Source organism: Lepidochelys olivacea (assembly GCF_965140295.1).
Source record: "Lepidochelys olivacea isolate rLepOli2 genome assembly, chromosome: 2".
Lineage (NCBI taxonomy): Eukaryota > Metazoa > Chordata > Testudines > Cheloniidae > Lepidochelys > Lepidochelys olivacea.
In genome coordinates this window covers 211,410,779-211,430,731 of record NC_140412.1, presented here as the reverse complement: position 1 = coordinate 211,430,731, position 19,953 = coordinate 211,410,779, and the positions used below count along the sequence as shown (strand labels likewise).

The window sequence follows — 19,953 nt, the reverse complement described above, 5'->3', positions numbered from 1 at the left end:
CCCAAGTCATACAAATAATTGTCCCCTTTGTGACCTCTTCTGCATGTCTTCCATGCAGCCACTTTATGCCTGAAATGATATAGTTTGGCCCATATTATTATGATTATTTATTTGAATTACTGCTATTTATTTGTCTTGTGGTAATGCCTTGGAGGCCCAGTCATGAACCAAAACCCCTTTGTAATAGGCACTGTGCAAACACAGAACAAATTACTTGAGAGAAAACATCACCTGCAGGTGAATTTGATTTCATTGTGAGTGTTCAATGTAAATGTTCATATCAATAGTTCTTCAGGGTAGGACCTTGTTCTTGTACAAAGCCTAACTCATGTTTGTTACTACATAAGCAGGAATAAGGAGCAAAGACTCTTGCCTCAAATGCACAGAATTATTAACCACTGGAAAATATCTTTTTGAGTGCAATACAGGAGGTTTTGATAGAGCTCTTATACAAATATTTCTCGTTTGTATAATCTAAAGCAGAAATATATTGCTCCGTAACTAGCACATCATCTAATAGGTAGGGTTTGGTTTTTGGTTTAAGGTTTCTGAAGACCATTGAAAGAGCGTTGGCCTGTGGAGACACCATCCTAATTGAAAACTTGAATGAAACAGTAGACCCAGTACTTGATCCCTTACTTGGAGGAAACACAATTAAAAAAGGGAAGTAAGTATTCTAGAGCAATCAGGATTTTTGCGTGGGAGTTGCTGCCAAGGACACTGTATATTTTTTTTCTTACCTTCTCATCATAACTTTCTATGTAGAATTTTTGTTTTGTTTTTTAAGAAAGGTGATGACTTAAAACTGGTGATGAGTAAATATCAAATAATTGGGCATCTGGATGTGGTTAGATAAGCTCCCAAAAGTTCCTACGCACATCAGAATGTAAAACCATCAATGCCATCCCAATCTTCAAAAGCTGTTTGGAAATATTATGACCAGACTTTCTTGTGGGATTTCTAATGCTTTGTTTCTAGCCTTGGCTAGAAACTGGAAGTGCAGAGACATGCAAAATCAGGAAAAGGTAAACCAAATTTCTTTGAACCTCAGCAAAAATTTGCTATATTTTTTAGAATAGTACTTTCTATTTTAAATGCCTCCTATGTTTATTAAATTCTTTATAGTTAAATATACAACACTTAAAGTAAATTTATTCATGATCACTCACAAATTTATAAGGATTTAATAAACCAGAATAGATGCATGAAGGGATCCTTTTACAATTTTATTTATGACAAAATGTTGCAGCCTGATCTGAAACCCACTGAAGTCAATAAGGGTCTTTCTACTGACTTCAATGGGCTTTGGCTCAGGAACTAACTGATAACCCCTTTCTGGCAGTGGAAATTAATACACACTTTTTAAATTTATAGCACATCAGCAGCTGCTGCAGTTACCTTGGAGAGAAATTTTGGTTACATCTGTGTAATCCTGGAGTGAATCTTTTCAGTTAATTGATCTTTTCAGCTGAAATATGGCAACGTGATCTCTGGTCAAATACGAATTTTTGTTTTTACAGGCTGTGAAAAATAACTCCAAAGATTTTGAATTCTGCGAGAGTGAAACAAATAGCAAGAGTTTGTTTCCCCTATACTTGGCTCAGTGTGCCATGGGCTCTTTGAGGCCTTCCTGGATAACCACCAGAGTCCGGCAGAAGGGACCATAGTTTCATATGTCCCTCAAGCAGATGAGACCAAGTGAAATATGCTTGTTTTATTAGTGATTTGATTACTTACACAAGAGGAAATTAGTCGGAGGCAAAATACTACTACTTGTGTTTGTCCCTTCCCTCCCTCCCCTTCCCCCCCCCCAAAAAAGGACCCATTTTTTGGCAGGTTACCCAAATTTTCTCCATATTTGTCAAAGTTGCACATAAAGGCTATGGAGCGAACACATCACTTGTTCAGGCCTAGCACCATTTTATGCAAGACACAGCATTACCCTGCACCGTACCCCTTTGAAATGTTTCATTTTCATTACGTTTTAGGAAGTAACTGAAAAGTCTCAAACAACTGCTCAACTCTTCCCCCATTATCTCTACCTACTGCATTCTTGGTTAGATGATGATCGTTAGTTACTATTTTTCAGTCCACAAAGGTTTGCTAGGTACCTCACAATACAAATAAGATAACACAAGGACTGATTCTGCTTGCACATACACCAATGTAAATCTCAAGTAATTCTATTAAGGCCGAGTTACGCTGGTATAAAACTGGTGTGATCAGAATCAAGTCCCATGGTCCTGAAAGTCTTACTATCTAATTTCAGACATGATGTAACAAAGAGGGTTATAAAATAGTAGGGAGGAGTTGAGGTGGAAAGGGCAGGGGACATAGCAATATAATTATACAGTAACTCAGCAAAGGCTTGCACATAGCATGATGGAGTAATATATATAAACACTAGTCAATTTAATATTTCGTAATCAGTGTGTTTAAGTGTTCTTTACAAGATTGAATAAAAGGTCATCCAGTTAACATTTCAAAGACATTACACACAATGAATCATGGAAGATGTGCCATGTTTACCTCCTGCGGCAGTGGAACTATGCAGACCTCCCCTAGCAAACAAGCAAAGTTTTCAGCATTCTGTTTTTTAGTAGTTTTGTCAGGCATTTGTTTTTTCCTCCTAATAAAGAAAGACTAGAAAGATGTTTGTGATAGATATGGTGCAGTCCAACAGTTGAAGTTCATTAATAATTGGAATGTTGTAGAGTACGAAGTAATGAATACTAATTACTCCTTTCATGTCTGACAGCACCCTGCAGACCAATACATCAGCCTAGACTTTAATTTGGTTCTAGTAATGGTTTCATCAATAGTACATTAATTCTGTGTTTGAAAAGATATACAGTTGAACCTGACCCACACAGTAGATACCACTGTCATAAAATGGCCACATACTGACAACAGCTGGATAATTAGAAATAATTAAATCCACTGAGCTTCAGACAATCCTAATTTTAAGTAAAATATGTCTTATGATATCAATCGACAGAAAGCATAGCTGGGAAGATATATCAACTTGTAGTCCTTCCAAAGCAAATTTATTAGCTTACATATTAAAAAAAACTTGCTGATTTGTGAAGCAACTTCATAAAATTATATCTCCCCATAGTTAACTGAGGTTATTCTTGAGCTTAAATCTCGTACAGTCACTCTATAATGAACATACCATAATACCAATTTATGGTGGTGTTTCTGAATGAAGACTGCTGTCAACATTTTGTTTTCGAGAACCTCATATATATAATCTTCTCCTACAACATGAGTGACTGCAGTGGGGGCTGTGGGCACTTGGCATCTGAAAACCAGGCTTACTATCTTTAGGCATCTATGCTTTAAAATGTTGGCTGTGCAAATATATTTCCATTCACTTAACAGGGAGTATGTAGTGGATTGTGATCTCCTTTTCACAAAAAGGATTGGGGCATTATGAAGTACAAATTGTACTTTGAGATGTTTTCAGGTTTGATTGTGCATATAGTTGCAGCATTAGTCTGATAACATTGTGTCCATGCATGTGAAATATGACTGTTATGTATTCTTTAGGAAACAGCACGACAATTAACTCAGTTTCTATTCAGGAATAGCTTTCATTTCCTTGAACGTCTTGCCAGCTGTGCAACTTTCAGGCACAATTTTTTTCCACAAAACTAGTTTGACCAACTTGTACAGTCTGCCTGCTGTGATTGCTAAGTAACCGCTTCAGTCTGCATCTGATTAGTTCAGCTTTGCTCTCTGCATTAGTTGCTGGAGTTCACAAGTGTGAGACAGAAGCTTTTAATTTAAACAGCAGGGTTTGAAATAAAGCTTTTCATAAATCAATGGAAAGGTAGTTTTTCTTCCCCCAAAGAAGAAAAATATTGTTTCCCTTGCTTTCTTGTCCGAAAATCTATGTACCACCTCTCTTCATCTTGTCTGGGCCGCTCGGAAATGCAGTAGTAGTAGGAGTCTGACGTATTTTATACCATTTAGAGGCACAGTTCTTTAACAGGAACTATCCATTTTGAAATTATACAGGAGGTCAGACTAGATGATCTAATGGTCCCTTCTGGCCTTAAACGCTATAAATCTATGAAATACAAATCTTTTAATTTTAAGTAGTCAAACTACACTGGACCCTTTCTAGAACGTGCGTCTATATAGCACCCATGGATCCCAAATTTAATTACTTTAATTGGAATTCATTTTAACGCAGTCCCCACTATAACGCGGTACCGCGCATGGATCCCAAATCCCGTGTTCTAGCGAGGGTCCGGTGTAGTTACTAAAAAAGCTGTTGTTCAAGTTTCAAGATGGATCAGGGATTCTCACCTTTTTTCATACGATGAGGCCATATTCATCCACTCAAGACTTCCTCCTCAGCAAGTCTCTTCTTCTAGGTGTTATGCTGCCTTTTCTCCCAGACAACATATCTCTAAGGGAAGAGCTGTTCCTTTGGTAGATTGGTTCAGCCATGGTAATTAATCCTCAGGGAGTGAAGCTTCATCCTCTAGATCGTTCAGAGCATCTGCCAACGCAGGGGATTGTCTTCCATTAAGTGGCTGTCTTTGAGTATGTCATCAAAACTTTCTCTATTCTGGTCCTTTGACCCAGGAGCCATTCATCCCTTTCACCTGGGACTAGAAGAAAAAAATAAAGTGTTGCTTTGGGTGTCAGGTCCTAAGAGAGAGACACAGAACAGAGATGATTTTGCAGGCTCTCTTGGTGGTCTCTGTGTTCTCAACCCTAATCAGTCTCATACTGAGCTAGCCCTGGAAACTCCCTTTATTCCAGATCTGCTCTCCCAAAGATGAATTCCTTTTGTCCACCTCTGGTGCCTCAAGCTAATGCATGTAAACTGACTGAAACTGCTTTTTAGATTAAGGCTTCTTCTCTGAAGTTGCTGAGTAGTGAGCAGCAGAAAAGTTGAAGCTGATGAGAGCTCCTTGGTATTTCTGAAACTCAAGCCACTTTATTTAGGTACACAATTATTGATTTAGGCTAACTTGAAGCTCCTATTTCTGAAAATGTTGGCTTTTGTGCCTACTCATCAGCTATATCTATTGTTCATAGACCCATCAGAAGACAGGAGTTTAGTTCCCATCCTTACATTCCAAGATTCTTAAAACACCAGCACCAACAAAACATTGTTGCAAAGACCTCACTATTTTCTTGGTGGTACAGGTGCTTTGGGATTAAACTCTGGGACATGTATCTCTCACTTTATTTTGAGGCAGCCCTTTGGGCTGTAGTAATTTCTACAAGAAAAGTGGGGGTGATCTATCATTTTTTCATTTTTCTCTGAAAGTCTCTAACTAGAAGGAAGTGGTGGTTCTGCAGCTTATATATCAAGCTTGTTTGAAAGGTCTTCTGCCATGTCCCCTGGCAGGGGGAGACTTACTGCAGTCTGTTCTGATTGTCCCTGTTGGTAGGATGGGAGAAGAAAAGACTACAAGTGAAGGAATTACCAAAAGTAATCCTTTGTGGTAATTCATGTAGAGCCACTCTTGCACTACTTCACCATTCAGAATTCCACTCGTAGCGCTTACACACATTATATTATTTCATACTCCAGAATTAATTTCTAGATAGATATAGTTCATGGAAACAATGAAATGATTCTGTTGTGTGTTTTCCGCCCCTCTGGTTAACATCATTGTTGCTCATATTTTTTGACCCATGAGAGAGCAATAACAAAACATTTATTTTTCCCAAATCTGCGATTAACAAAAAAGTCAGCATAGCTGCAGTTATAAAACCCACTGAGTCATTCTGTAGTTTTTGCCTTTCATAGATGATAACCACACAAATTGATAATTTATTACTTCTGTGAATTGAGAACTCATAAAATAATACTTCTATACAAGAGTCCAGGGCTCATTTAACAGCCAGACTTCCTTTCATTTCTATAATGTAGTATTGTTCCCTTGATAGTCTCCCCACTGACCAAGCTAACTCATGTACTCCTCTGTCAGAGACCTGCTTCCAACACCCTTATGCCTGTGCATATGTATGTTGCATTGAGGACAAAATTACCCTCTTACTTGTGCTCAGCTGTGTTCAGGTCTGATGTTTTGCTCTCCATATCCGTTTAGAAGTCCATATTAGGCACTTAACGTGTTGCAAGAACACGGTGTCAGAATTGAAATCTGCCTTGCTGACCTGAGAAGTGAATTTTATCCCACCCAAAAAATAATAAACTGGATACTGGATCCTTTTTAGTACAGTTTTATATAGGATTTGGTTAATTTTATTTTAAAATCCAGGCCATTTATATACAGGTGCCTAAATAAGAATTTAGGAGAATAACTTCATGCTGCCAGGTTTCAAAAGTTTGGCTAGAGTTCATATGCTTTTTGCAGGCCAACCAGGTTCACCATCTGCCAGTATTCAGAGGCCTTTCATTCCTCTGATTCTCTAACTTTGTAAGCTCAACAGCAGTTTGACTGAGCTAGTTGTTGCGGTGTGCAGGATACCACCTCCTTGTTGTTCAATCTCATTTGTATTTTTCCACTTCATGGTTCTCTGAGGTAAAGAGGTAAAATAATAAGGGACCAAAGACTACAGAACATTAACTTTTATTTTTCAAAACTATGCCATAAAATAAGAGGGCTAGGTCAATGCTACCTTATCTCCATGTCTCATCTTGATGTTTAGTAAGGTCTCCTGCTGACAGTAGCACCACAGCAAGGGCAGAGCCAGCAAGCAATGCCTTACTTAAGGGATCTTAAGTGGAATAAAAATTATTTTAGAATCACTCACTCTGTGCAGCATGTGACCTAGTAATTAATTTGTTCTGAACAAAACATTTTGTCAGCCACCTTTAAAAATCCTCTTTTGTTCCTCCATTGACAGCCCTGTGTCTCTTCCGGTCATTTGTCAGTTTATCAAACATATTTCGGTTTATTTCTTTGTGTTAGCCTTTATAGCTGAAATATTTAAAAGATGCTAAAGAAAACAATTGTAAGAACACACACAGTTCATACAAGAATTATTTGGAAACTTGTCCAAGTTCATGGTAAGGAGCATGGACACATGGTTACCTCTGAACTGTGAACTCTTCAATGAACCTGTTTCATTGCCAATAAGCCACAAGTATATGCTATATGAGCAAGTGAACCTATGGAAATGAAAAGAATGAAATGATGGCAGAGAGTCTAAACTTCATTTGCTTCAGGTGAATTTTATCATTCTCATTTTGTGTCTCAGACTGCAAATATTGAGCATTTGGTTTGTGTCTGTTTTCTGTGGCATTAAACTTGTACAGTACTGGTCTTATGTAATGTAGGATATTTGTGAATTGGTTTATTCAGTACTTTTTTCCATCACTGTGCACGTTAACTATTGTCAGGTATATCAAGATTGAAGACAAAGAATGTGAGTTCAACAAGAATTTCCGTCTGATCCTTCACACGAAGCTTGCTAACCCTCACTATCAGCCAGAATTACAGGCTCAGACCACCCTCATTAATTTCACTGTCACAAGGGATGGGCTAGAAGAGCAGCTGTTGGCTGAGGTTGTTAGTGTTGAAAGACCTGACTTAGAAAAACTTAAGGTGAGACCACCTTTTGACCAATCCATTGCTGTTCCTCAGGGTCTAAGTCCAGCATTATTTACCCAGTTGAATCTACTGAGCAATGATTGTCAATAACTTGTATATCAAGTAGATACCGAGAGGTGCGTGAAGCACTTGCTTAAGTCCCACTGATTTCTCAACTCTGCAAGCCTTGGGGTTTGGTTCTAACAAAGTATTGCTAGAATTTATATATCATCATCTTATTCTTATTTTTCTTTCTGCTCTTCCATTTTCACCATGTCTATGAAAGGTGAAATGGATTAACCCCGTTCAGTGTATTTTGTGAGTCAATGGTCTTGAGCCAATAAGCACAAACTAAATTTCATGCCAACCTGTAGGAAGATATGACTGCACTAGTAGGCTCTAGGGCATTGGTTTAATTGCGCTAAGAATCTATTCTTGCTGTTTGTGGAATGAAGAAATGTATTTATGGCAGTAATAACATATTTTACAGTAATTTATGAACAGAAATATTTTTATAAATGGTTGAAAAGGGGTCTTGATTAGATTTGTCATATGATTACTGGATGTTAAATGAAAGATTAAAATATGTAGGTGAAAAATTAATAATAAAAGTACTTCATATGGCTATAGCACATTTCTTTCAAAGATCTTGAAACACTTTGTAGACTCAAATGAGTCAAGCCTCACAACAACAGTAGGAAGTTGAGACTATTTTACCCATTTATAGAAGAGTAAACAGTGGAACAGATGTTAAATTACTTTTCAAGGAACAGAGCTGGGAACATTGTCTGGAAAACTTCTGAGCCAGATTCTCCCTTATATCTGAGCTCTGCTTGGGGCAGAGTTGTGGGGACAGCTGTCAGGGATGCGGTTATGCTTCCCTGATCATCTGAGTTATTTTCTGCCAGCCACATGGTCCAGTGGAGTGCCCCCAGTAAGGGACCGTATGCTGATTGGGTGTTTCCCTAAAGGATCATAAACCAATGGATGATCAAGGTAGAAGAGCAGACCTCTGCCATGCTTTCTCTGCCCTAGCCCGCATGCTGAGGTGAGGGGGAAGTGGCTAGTGCAGGAGTTGGCTCCATCAGCTTTACAGGGGAATTCCCTCTGCCAGGGAATTCTCCACTTGCCAGTTATAACCAGATCCTGCTCACTTTGTGCAACCCTGAGCAGAAGAAGGGGGTTAGAGCAGAATCAAGAATCAAGCCAGGTCATGCTTTCATGTTTGACGAAGCTTTCCTTCTGTCTGGTTGCTATAATTGTAACCTACTTTTTCATTAGAATAGAAGAGGTCATCTCTTTTTTAGAAACAAAATTGAAATGGAGTCTTGTAGCTGAATGGAGAATAATGGCCAAAGATTCTGCAAAACAGATGGTCATCCTTTGTTGCTGTTGTTTTAAATTTTTCATTCCCTTTGTTAGTCTCTCCTGACCAAGCAGCAGAATGATTTCAAGATTGAGCTGAAGCACCTGGAGGATGATCTTTTGCTTCGTCTGTCAGCTGCTGAGAGTAGTTTCTTGGGTGACACGGAACTGGTAGAGAAACTTGAATCAACAAAGTCGACAGCTGCAGAAATAGAGCACAAGGCAGTAACAATTTGTTCTTTTATTAGTTTTAAAAGTTACCTGTAAAATTCAAATTAATTACATATTTTAAAATGAGGGTTTTTTAGAATTATCCACAAGTAGACTTTGTTTTGTTTTAATGTTGCTGTTATGCTTAGTTTTTTGGTAAATGTTTTATATGCAATGACTATATTAGTGGCATGTGATGGTCACATAAATCACATGGTATAATTTTTGCTCTCTGGTTGGATGCCTGAAACTTCATAAACAGGATGAGCATTAGTAACATGAATTGTGGTTAAACATATTTGTGTGTATTATCATTTGTCACAAATGAATATGGGTATTCTCAAAAAGAACTGCCATTCCCTAACATTTAAATGAATGGACGGTCTATATGTATGAAAGCTCATGGAAATGCAAAAGGATGTGAATGTGGCTGAATCCAAAATCATTTCAAAATCTAAGAAACCTGCTTTCAAGTAGTTTTTCTCACTATTTGCTTCCTCTAAGACGAATTAACAGACTAGCTAGAGATAAGAATGACCATACTAGGTCAGACTAATGCTCCATCTAATCCAGTATCCTGTATCCAACGATGGCCAATGCCAGGTGTTCCAGAGGGAATGAACAGAACAGGCAATTGTCAAGTGATCCATCCCGTCACCCATGCCCAGCTTCTGGCAATCAGAAGCTATGGACACCGAGAGCATGAGGTTTCATCCTTGACCATCTTGGCTACTAGCCATCGATGCACCTATTCTCAATGAATTTATCTAATTCTTTTTTTAACCCTGCTATAGTTTGGGCCTTCAGAACATCCCTTCGCAACGAGTTCAACTGGTTGTGCGTTGTATAAAGAAGTACTTCCTTCTATTTGTTTTAAACTTGCTGATCATTAATTTTATTAGGTGACCACTGGTTGTTCTGCAATGTGAAGAAGTAAATAACACTTCCTTATTCACTTTCTCCACACCATTCACAATTTTATAGACCTCTGTCATATTCCCAGTTAGTCATCTATTTTCCAAGCCAAAAAGTCCCAGTCTTTTTAGTCTCTTCTTACATGGAAGATGCTCCATACCTTTAATAATTTTTGTTGCTCTTCCCTGTACCTTTCCCAATTCTAATATGTTTTTTGAGATGGAATGACCAGAACTGCATGTAGTATGCAAAGTGTGGGCGTACCTTGGATTTATATAGTGGCATTATGATATTTTCTGTCTTATCATCTATTCCTTTCCTAATGGTTCCTAACATTCGGTTAGCTTTTTAGACTGCTGCTGCATATTGAGAAGATGTTTTCAGTGAACTATCCACAATAATTCCAAGATCTCTTTTTTGAGTGGTAACTGCTAGTTTAGATCCTATCATTTTGGGATTATGTTTTCCAATGTGCATTACTTTGCATTTATCAACACTGAATTACACTAGTCATTTTGTTGCCCATTCACCCAGTTTTGTGAGATCCCTTTACAAATCTTTGCAGTCTGCTTCGGGCTTAACTATTTTGAGTAATTTTGCATTATCTGCAAATTTTGCCACCTCGCTGCTTACCCCTTTTTCTAATAATTTATGAATGTGTTGAACAGAACTGGTCCCAGTACAGATTCCTGAGGGACATCATTATTCATCTCTCTCCATTCTGAAAACTGACCGTTTATTCTAATCCTTTGTTTCCTGTCTTTTAAATTGATCCCTAGGAGGACCTTCCTTCTTATCCCATGACTGCTTACTTTGCTTAAGAGCCTTTGATGAGGGACCTCCTCAAAAGCTTTCTGAAATTCCAAGTAAATTTTATGCACTGGATCTCCTGTGTCCACATGTTTGTTTTGACACCCGCACCTCCCCCATCACTCAAAGAATTCTAATAGATTGGTGAGGCATGATTTCCCTTTACAAAAGCTGTGTTGACTCTGCCCACAAATTGTGTTCATTCATGTGTCTGGTAATTCTAGGGTTTTTTTTCTATAGTTTCAACCAATTTGCCTGGTACTGAAGTTAGGATTACCAGCCTATAATTGCCAGGATTACCTCTGGAGCCTTTTAAAAAAAAAATTGGTGTGTCATTAGCTATCCTCCAGTCCTCTGGTAGAGAAGCTGATTTAAATGATAGGTTATATCCCAGAGTTCATAACTCTGCAATTTCATATTTGAGTTCCTTCAGAATTCTTGGGTGAATACCATCTGGTCCTGGTGACTTATTATTATTTAATTTATCAATTTGTTCCAAAACCAGCCCTATTGACACCTCAATCTGAGACGGTTCCTCAGATATATCACCGAAAAAGAATGGCCCATGTGTGGGAATCTCCCTCACATCCTCTGCAGTGAAGACTGGTGCAAATAATTCCTTTAGCTTCTCTGCAATGACCTTATCTTCCTTGAGTGCTCCTTCAGCACATCAATCGTCCAGTGGCCCCACTGATTGTTTGGCAGTCTTTCTGCTTCTGATGTACTTTTAAAAAAATCGTTGTTAGTTTTTAAGTCTTTTGTTAGTTGCTCTTCACATTCTTTTTTTGACTGCCTAATTTTTACTTTTACATTTGACTTGCCAGAGTTTATGCTCCATTCTATTTTCCTCAGTAGAATTTTACTTCCAATTTTTAAGCATGACTTTTACTTTATTTTTTAGTCATGGTGGCACTTTTCAGTCCTTTTGCTATGTTTTTTAATTTGAGGTATACATTTCTTTTGAGTCTCTATTATGATGTTTTTTAAAAAGTTTCCATGCAGCTTGCAGGCATTTCACTTTTGTGACTGTACCTCGTAATTTCCATTTAACTAGCTTCCTTATTTTTGTATAGTTCCCTTTCCTAAGTGCTACTGTGGTGGACTTCTTTGGTGTTCCCCCACAACAAGGATTTAATTATGCTATGGTTGCTATTACCAGGCAGTTTAGCTATATTTCATCTCTGGGACCAAATCCTGTGCTGCACTTAGGACTAAATCAAGAATTGCCTCCTCTTGTGGATTTCAGGATTAGCTGTCCCAAGAAGCAGTCACTTATGGTGTCAAGAAACTTTCTGTCTGCTTCCAGTCCTGAGGTAACATATACCCATTCATTATGGGAATAGTTGAAATCTCCCATTATTATTAGAAATGCTATAAAAATAGAAAACTCAGCCTCCCAGAGCATTTCACAATCACCATCACCGTCCTGCTCACATGATTGGTAGTATTTTCCTACTGATATATTCCTATTATTCAAGCATGGAATTTCTATCCATAGAGATTCTGTGGTACAATTTGATTCATTTAAGATTTATTTCACTCTATTCTTTCTTTCACATATAATGCCACTCCTCCACCAACATGACCTACTCTGTCATTCCTATATATTTTGTACCCTGGTATTACCATATCCTATTGATTATCATCATGCCACCAAGTTTCTGTGGTGCATATTATAACAATATCCTCATTTAATACCAGGCACTCAAGGTCACCCACCTTAGTATTTAGACTTCTAGCTTGATGATAATGGGCTTGATTAATAAGTTCCTTAATAAAATAAAGGCAAGTTTATAGTGTCATCATGCAACCAACCTTTCTGCATCAAGAAAACAAATATAAAACTCACACCACTGACATAATAACTTCTCTTAAACTGCTGGTTTAAAATTATAGTAATATATAGTAAAGAAGATCAAATCAACTCTGATTTCTAGCCAACAAGGCTGGAGCAGAGTGTCTAGTTTAAATCTACATGTGCCAAACAGTTTTTATTGTTTCAGATATGTCAGCTTTCCAGGCTGTATCCATGTTGCTTTTCTCACTTTGCAGTTAAGAATTTGTCAATTACGTATGTGTGACTTAGGCTATGTCTATACTTAACATGCTACAGCAGCACAACTGTAGCGCTTCAGTGTAGATACTACAGTGATGGGAGAGGTAGTCCACCTCCCCAAGAGTTGATAACTAGATTGATGGAAGAATTCTGTTCTCTTAGGGATATAGATTTTTCACACTCCTGAGAGACATAGCTATGCCAATACAACTTTTCTCTTTATATCACCCCTTAATTATTCAGATCATTTTTAAATCGGTCATAACTATCACACTGAACTAGATAACTATCATCCTACAGGTAGCTGAAGCAAAAAAGAATGAAGTTAAAATTAATGAGGCCCGAGAGTATTACAGACCAGCAGCTTTGAGAGCGTCTCTTCTTTACTTTGTTGTTAATGATCTGGGCAAAATCAACCCCATCTATCAGTTCTCACTGAAGGTAAAGCTTTATTTCTGGCGTGATACAAAAGAACAAGCATGGGGGTTTGATTCCAGCAATTAGCAACCTTTTATATTTGTATCAGCTATTAATATTTTGCTATGTAAGGGGTGTTTGTGTGCAAGAGAGAGGGTTGTGCGTTTTCCCACCAATTCCTCACAATATTGAACTTCCCAATAATCTCTCGTCAGATGTTTACATTCTGATTTATGTGAGTAATACTTACCTTATTTTTGTTAAATCTTCCTGCAAGGCCAAGTGAATAGAGAGATTTGAAGCATTCACTAAACAATGTGTTACAATAAATGTACTAAAAGTGACTGGCTGATATGCATCTGATAAAGTGAGCTGTAGCTCACGAAAGCTTATGCTCTAATAAATTGGTTAGTCTCTAAGGTGCCACAAGTACTCCTTTTCTTTTGGCTGAGGATGGAAAGTCTCCTTCCTTGAAACCACCAGCCTTTTCACTTTGAGGGAATGTGTCGGTTTTAGGATGTCCAGTGGGCGGGAAAGATTGGTGGAGTCAATCAGCATAGGTTGTTTGCTCCTGAGTTAAATGAGTAGACTGAAAAATGTTGCTGTTTGTGATCCCCAACCATTTTCTCCCCCCTACCCCCTTCAAGAAAACACTCTCCATGCATACTATTTCGGTGGGAGGGAGGTGATCTTGTGCAGTGTCTCCATTTTATACAGCTCAGGCACTTACTTTGAAAAGCTTTACATTGGACTCTATTAAATTGCTCTTAAAACAAACAAAAATCCTTTAAAAATAATGTGATCCTACCTCTCATTAGGCCTTCAACACAGTCTTCCATAAAGCAATTGATCGGGCTGAAGCATCAGAGGATCTGCAGGGTCGCATCACCAACCTGATAGAAGCTATTACATACTCTGCCTTCCTTTACACCAGTCAGGGACTTTTTGAAAAGGATAAACTCACCTTCCTAGCCCAGACAACGTTTCAGGTGAGGGAAAAAAATTCAGGCAGTAGTGGTGAAGAGTGTGGTTTATAGGTAAAACAATAGGTGCTGTGGTTGTAGAGCACCTAACATACTGTGAATGCTACTGCAATATAAATAATAATATCTTCCACAGCTATTTTATGTAGGCCTTTATTTTCTTTGTTGTTCTACTCCTCTGAGTACGTTATAGGGATGAAAATTATGGAAGTGCTGCTTGCCGTTCCCTAGGTATGGTTGTGTAGAGTTTGGCACTTATAGCAGAGATTCTCCAAGTAATAAAAATATCTTTTGATTTTGGGATGAGACTGTATATAAAGATTCAGGCCAGGTAGGATACAAGTAAATAATAAGTAGGTCCTGCTGTCTTGCTTGACCCATCAGTCCCTGATCTTGGGGCTGGGTGAGACAGGTTACACCCCTTACATCGTTTGCCTTTCTGACAATCTGGTCCCCCAGTCAGCACGTGTGTGAGATTCTTGGGTCACAGGCTATCTTTTATCCATTTCAAAGTTCCTTTGTTCAAGAGTTCCAGCCTGAAGACCTGAGGTTTTGAGAAGGTCTCCTGAACCTGGTCAGATTTCTGATGCATTTCTCCAGAGGTGATAGGAGGTAGTCTTCCAACAGTGAATTCACTGTATTGTCCGTCTGAGCACTAGGAAATGAATTAGTCATTGCTGGATTCCTGGGTAGCTGGGGAGAGATCCAGCTGGAATTAACTCTCGGGGTAGAGACTTATCCACAGATTCTAACATTCATAAAATTAGTACACATAATTCCCATTCTTCACAGTGTGCAAGGGGAGGAGAGAGAACACAGGTGGTGGTGGTAGGCATTTTGTTAAAGATGCATTTGAATTCAAGATTTTTATTGTACATTCAACCTATGGGCCAGATTTGTCTCCCCTGATATAGTTTTGTGGTATTCCTGACATGTTTAACTTCTGCAGGTTAAGATTTTATTTAAAAAAAAAAAAGTTACCATTCCTTCTCTTTGCAAAAAAACATTCCAAATGTGAGTCATTGTGGTCTCCCTGAGTCTGAAGAGAGCCTAGAACAATGACTCTGACAAGTGTGAACTTCCTGTCCCTCAATATGTGTTTAAAGGGGGTGGAGGACAAATGTAGGGAGTGGTATGGAACTCAGGTTTCCTTAGCCACTTCATTAGTGTTATTGAAAAAAAAAATCTTGCATAATCGAAGCCCAGAATAACTCTGATCTTTAAGGACTATGGCTTTATTTTATTTTTTTCAAATAACTCTTTTTACTCTAGCTAAAGAATCATAAATCATAGTTACTATTGTAATCTAGCTATTTTTAAAAAATGCAAGGACTTGGGTGCTACTGCTAGCATAGAGCATAATGACAACTTTAACTTCTGCAAAATTATTTAGTTCAGAGGTTACTGGTGGGGGGTTTTGGTGTCTAACAGTCTGAGGCAAGTTCTGCAGTGTGTACTACAAACACAGGGCTAAGGTTGAAAGCATAATCTATTAGCTTTGTGAATAATGAAGGTCCAGGAATTGACCTCACTCCATTACTTCTTTTATAATGTATTTCTATTCCTTATTTTAAAATAATTGGCTCAAGCTAAATTCTTCTATTAGAGCTACAGAAGATTCAGTCACCAGAATTTTCAGTGCTTTATGCTGCCTATTCAATAATGTCTGTTGCGTGGTAAATGCTTTAAGTCACAAGTGACTGCCAAGTAAACCTGATGACCTTTTTCAATTTTGTATGCTGTCAAGATTCTGCTGAGAAGTAAAGAGATAGAACTCCTTGAATTGGATTTCCTGCTTCGATTCACAGTCGAACACACACTCAAGAGTCCGGTTGACTTTTTGACTCCTCAGTCATGGAGTGCCGTTAAAGTAGGTTTAATTGGAGAATTGCTTTTCAGTTCCAAATCTTATTTTATGTTATTTCTGGAGACCTTCTAGAGCTAGATAATGTCAGATAAAGTCATATATTCCATATTAAATGTTAATACAACTTGCAGTGCTGTTGAATGAGTTATCCTTGCATTTTAACGTTTTTTCCCCTGAGATGATAGAAACATATATTGATTTCATGTGGAAATGCTGATTTTCTATAATCTCTGTATTCCTCCAAGAACGTAATTCTAATCTTCACACAGCTCCTTACTCTCAGAAAAACCTAATCTTATGTGTTACAGTGTGTGGTAACTGGGTATTTAACTGTAAGCAGATTGTATGGAGATATGAAATGGCATAGTCTTTTACAAAAAAACATTTATTCATATAGGCTGTACGTATAAACTGCGCTTTAAATTAGGTCATAGGTGTCAAATAATATTACTAGTAAATATTATTAGTAAAAAGTATTTCATTATCACCCCAACTATATGTCATGGGCATATCACCCATGTGTGTGTTTGGTGTGTTCCAGGCCATTGCTCTAATGGATGAGTTCCGAGGGTTAGACAGAGATATCGAAGGGTCTGCTAAAAGATGGAAGAAATGGGTGGACTCAGAATGCCCAGAAAAGGAAAAGTTTCCACAGGAATGGAAAAACAAAAGCTCTCTTCAGAAACTTATCATACTGAGGGCACTGCGCCCAGATAGAATGACCTATGCTCTTAGGTACGGTCTTTGACATTGTGTGTATCCATGGAACCACACGTGAAGATGGCTTATTGGATGTGTAGCCCACTGTGATGAAATTTTCAATTATAGGAATCTAATTTACAAGCTAGCTGGTCAGTCAGAGTCTGAGATTATTGATTATTGGCCTTTGTGGCAATAGTACAAGGCCTATCTATTCTTTTTCAGGTATTTGTGAGAAGGTGGTGGGATCAGATTGACTGTTTATAGGGAATTGGCTTACTTATTTATAGATTGGTGATTTTGTTAGATTCTATACATGTGCCCTGAGCCACAAGGAGTGGCTCATTTATAATTAAAAAAAAAATCCTTGCTGCTGACTGCCCACTTTTTAGTCATATTTCTCTCTCAATATTCATTCTTTTTCTAGGGATAGCAGTTAGACTCATGGGATGGTAATTCTCCATTTCACTCTTTTTTAAAAATCTGTGATCCTCAAAAAATGTCAGCCTTGTATACTTATCCAAACCCTCTGATTTTTTTTTAAATCCCTTGCCTCCCAAAGAATAGTACCTTTCGCCCGACTGCCCAAACCCTACCAGCTATACTACCATAGGTGCTGGAACTAGGGGTGCTGTGGGCATGGCAGCGGCCCCTGGCTTGAAGTGGTTTCCATTATATATTGGATTTGAAGTTTTGTACAGTGGCTTTCAGCACCCCCGCTATACACATTGTGCCAGCATCACTGTATGCTACCCGTGCTCACACCTTCCTAGGAAGAAGCATTCCCTAACTGATTACTTGCTGTGCCTAGTTGTTCTTTCTATCACATAGTCATTGTCCCCTTTCCTGAACAGACATATGCCAGATTTTTCTGTACCCTCTTTACCACCTGGCTGCCCTTCCCTCCCTTGCTTCCCTGACAATTTTCTTTAATGAAACTGCTGCTAGCCTAGTAGCAGCAGGTTATGTAGTCTGAGAAGAATACAGGACCTAAATCTGTAATTGTGGATATTCTTGGTGTCTTCAGTTTATACTTTATATTTATATAGAAACTTTGTGGAGGAAAAACTAGGTTCCAAGTATGTGGAGAGCACCAGGATGGACTTAGCAAAATCATATGAAGAGAGCAGTCCAGCGACTCCAGTGTTTTTCATCCTCTTCCCTGGAGTAGACCCTCTTAAAGATATGGAGACACTTGGTGAGTCTGTTTTCAATGGGAGTTGTGCTTGCACAGAAGAAGGAGAGAAAATATCTATAGGCCCAATCCTGCTGCCAATGAGGACTATGGGACTTTGGGCTTTTGTTTAAAGGGAGCAGGATTGGGTCCTAAATTTTAAAATCTTAAAGAAAACCAAAACAATGTGTCATCATAAAAGAATAGAAATTAATATGACAAAGTTGGACTGGGTTTATTTTTAACAAAAGAGTTAAATTGTGAAGTTTCCCCACCCCCCACCTATTTGTGGTAAATGGAGTGGATGAAAAGTGCAAGGCTATTAGCACTATAGTATGAAGAAATTTTTAGACTGAACATTCCTCTGCTTGGCATAATGCAAGTTTCTTTTGTACCATTTTCTACCTTTTGACTAGATGAGAGCCAGAGGGCAATTTTCTCCATGCTCATGTAATCTTGTGCCCTCTGTGACTAAATAATGGTCATTATACAAACTATATTCAATTGTGTAAAGCACTGTCGCTTTATGCTTAGGATTACTATTCCCCACAGACTATACTGAGAATACCAGGTTAATACAGCTGTGACCTGACTGTGCTCAATTTAAACTCAGGCCCCACAAGGTGAGAGGCTTGTGCATTTACCCACTGAACCAATCGGTTAAAAAACTGATGTGATATCTACCACATGTTGCTCCTTTTTTATAAGGGAATTGCTTTGTACCCCCTGTAAGAGTTTCTAAAGCTCAGTTAACAATGCCTAACATCTGTCAAAATGTCAAAAGGTTCATTATCTTAAAACCAAGGGAACAGATTTCTGCAGGCTTTTTCTAATACCAGCAATAAGGCTGCTGTTGAAAGCTCGCAATTTTGCTTGTTGAAATTGTAAGGGTTTAGTGAAGTGCTTCAGAAGAACTAATGAATATTGCCCCAGCGATAGTGGAATTAATGAGATGTTATCATTTTTTCCCCTTTCTGCTCTGTTCGTTTCCTACCCCCGCCACTTCCCTTATAGGAAAAAAACTTGGGTTTACTATCGACTCTGGAAAATTCCATAATATCTCTTTAGGACAAGGTCAAGAGATGGTGGCAGAAGAGGCACTAGAGGAGGCTGCTACACATGGGCATTGGGTCATTCTCCAAGTAAGTGTTAAAGAGCACAATAGATGATATCTGTGCACTCAGTTAGGTGAATGGCTGTGTTTGCTAGCGAAGTGACTGCAAGGTAAGGATTGTCCAACAAGGAACAACTTTCTGTGGAATTCAAAAACGCCACAAACAGAACATTTTGTTTTTCTTTTGCCTTTGCAAAAGGCAAGGTAAATGTTCACATGTATTGTGTGTATATGGCATTATGCCTTTACCCTCACATTTACAAGCACTACCTTTGTATTCCCAGTGAGGCCAGGAAAGATAATACAAGAAGGCTCCCTATGGCTAGGCATGATTATGTCCTCAGGAACACTCTTCTCCTACATAATTAAGAACTCTTGTTCCATTGAGTATGCCATAATGGAGTCTTCTAATAAAATTAGAATACCTAGCCCTTGGGAAGCTGTATAATCAGCACTGGAGTGCTGCTCTTCAGAGATAGCAGTAGCAGCTTTGGCTAGCATTGTGTGAATGGAGAATCCACTCTCTGCAACAAACAAAAAGCTCTTTACAACACCCTGGTGAACTATCATTCTTGGTGCAGCCACAGAAGTTGACAGGAGCAATGAGATTGTTAGTATCACTAACACAAGGTGCTGTGACCAGCAGTTTTACATTATATTGTATAGTGTGCTAATATATAAAATGGCCACATTGTCCTGAAACACTACGGGAAGTGTAGGTTCCAGGCCTTGCCAATAAAAGATATTGGGGGAGCCATATTATTCCTTCCAATTCTATTTTTACACCATCAGCACTGCATCACCTTGTCAACCTAGT

General features: G+C 38.4%; 1 protein-coding gene across 1 annotated transcript in view; it reads left to right on the top strand.

Annotated features, from left to right (window-relative positions):
- DNAH11 (dynein axonemal heavy chain 11) overlaps nt 1–19,953 on the top strand; it is a 299,590-nt gene that overhangs the window by 247,769 nt on the left and 31,868 nt on the right. The window contains exons 65-73 of the mRNA XM_084618686.1: nt 545–667; nt 7,337–7,541; nt 8,949–9,113; nt 13,183–13,323; nt 14,118–14,288; nt 16,030–16,152; nt 16,691–16,884; nt 17,898–18,046; nt 19,037–19,164. Of these exons, the coding sequence (XP_084474812.1) occupies nt 545–667; nt 7,337–7,541; nt 8,949–9,113; nt 13,183–13,323; nt 14,118–14,288; nt 16,030–16,152; nt 16,691–16,884; nt 17,898–18,046; nt 19,037–19,164 (1,399 nt within the window). The remainder of the gene's footprint in view (nt 1–544; nt 668–7,336; nt 7,542–8,948; nt 9,114–13,182; nt 13,324–14,117; nt 14,289–16,029; nt 16,153–16,690; nt 16,885–17,897; nt 18,047–19,036; nt 19,165–19,953) is intronic.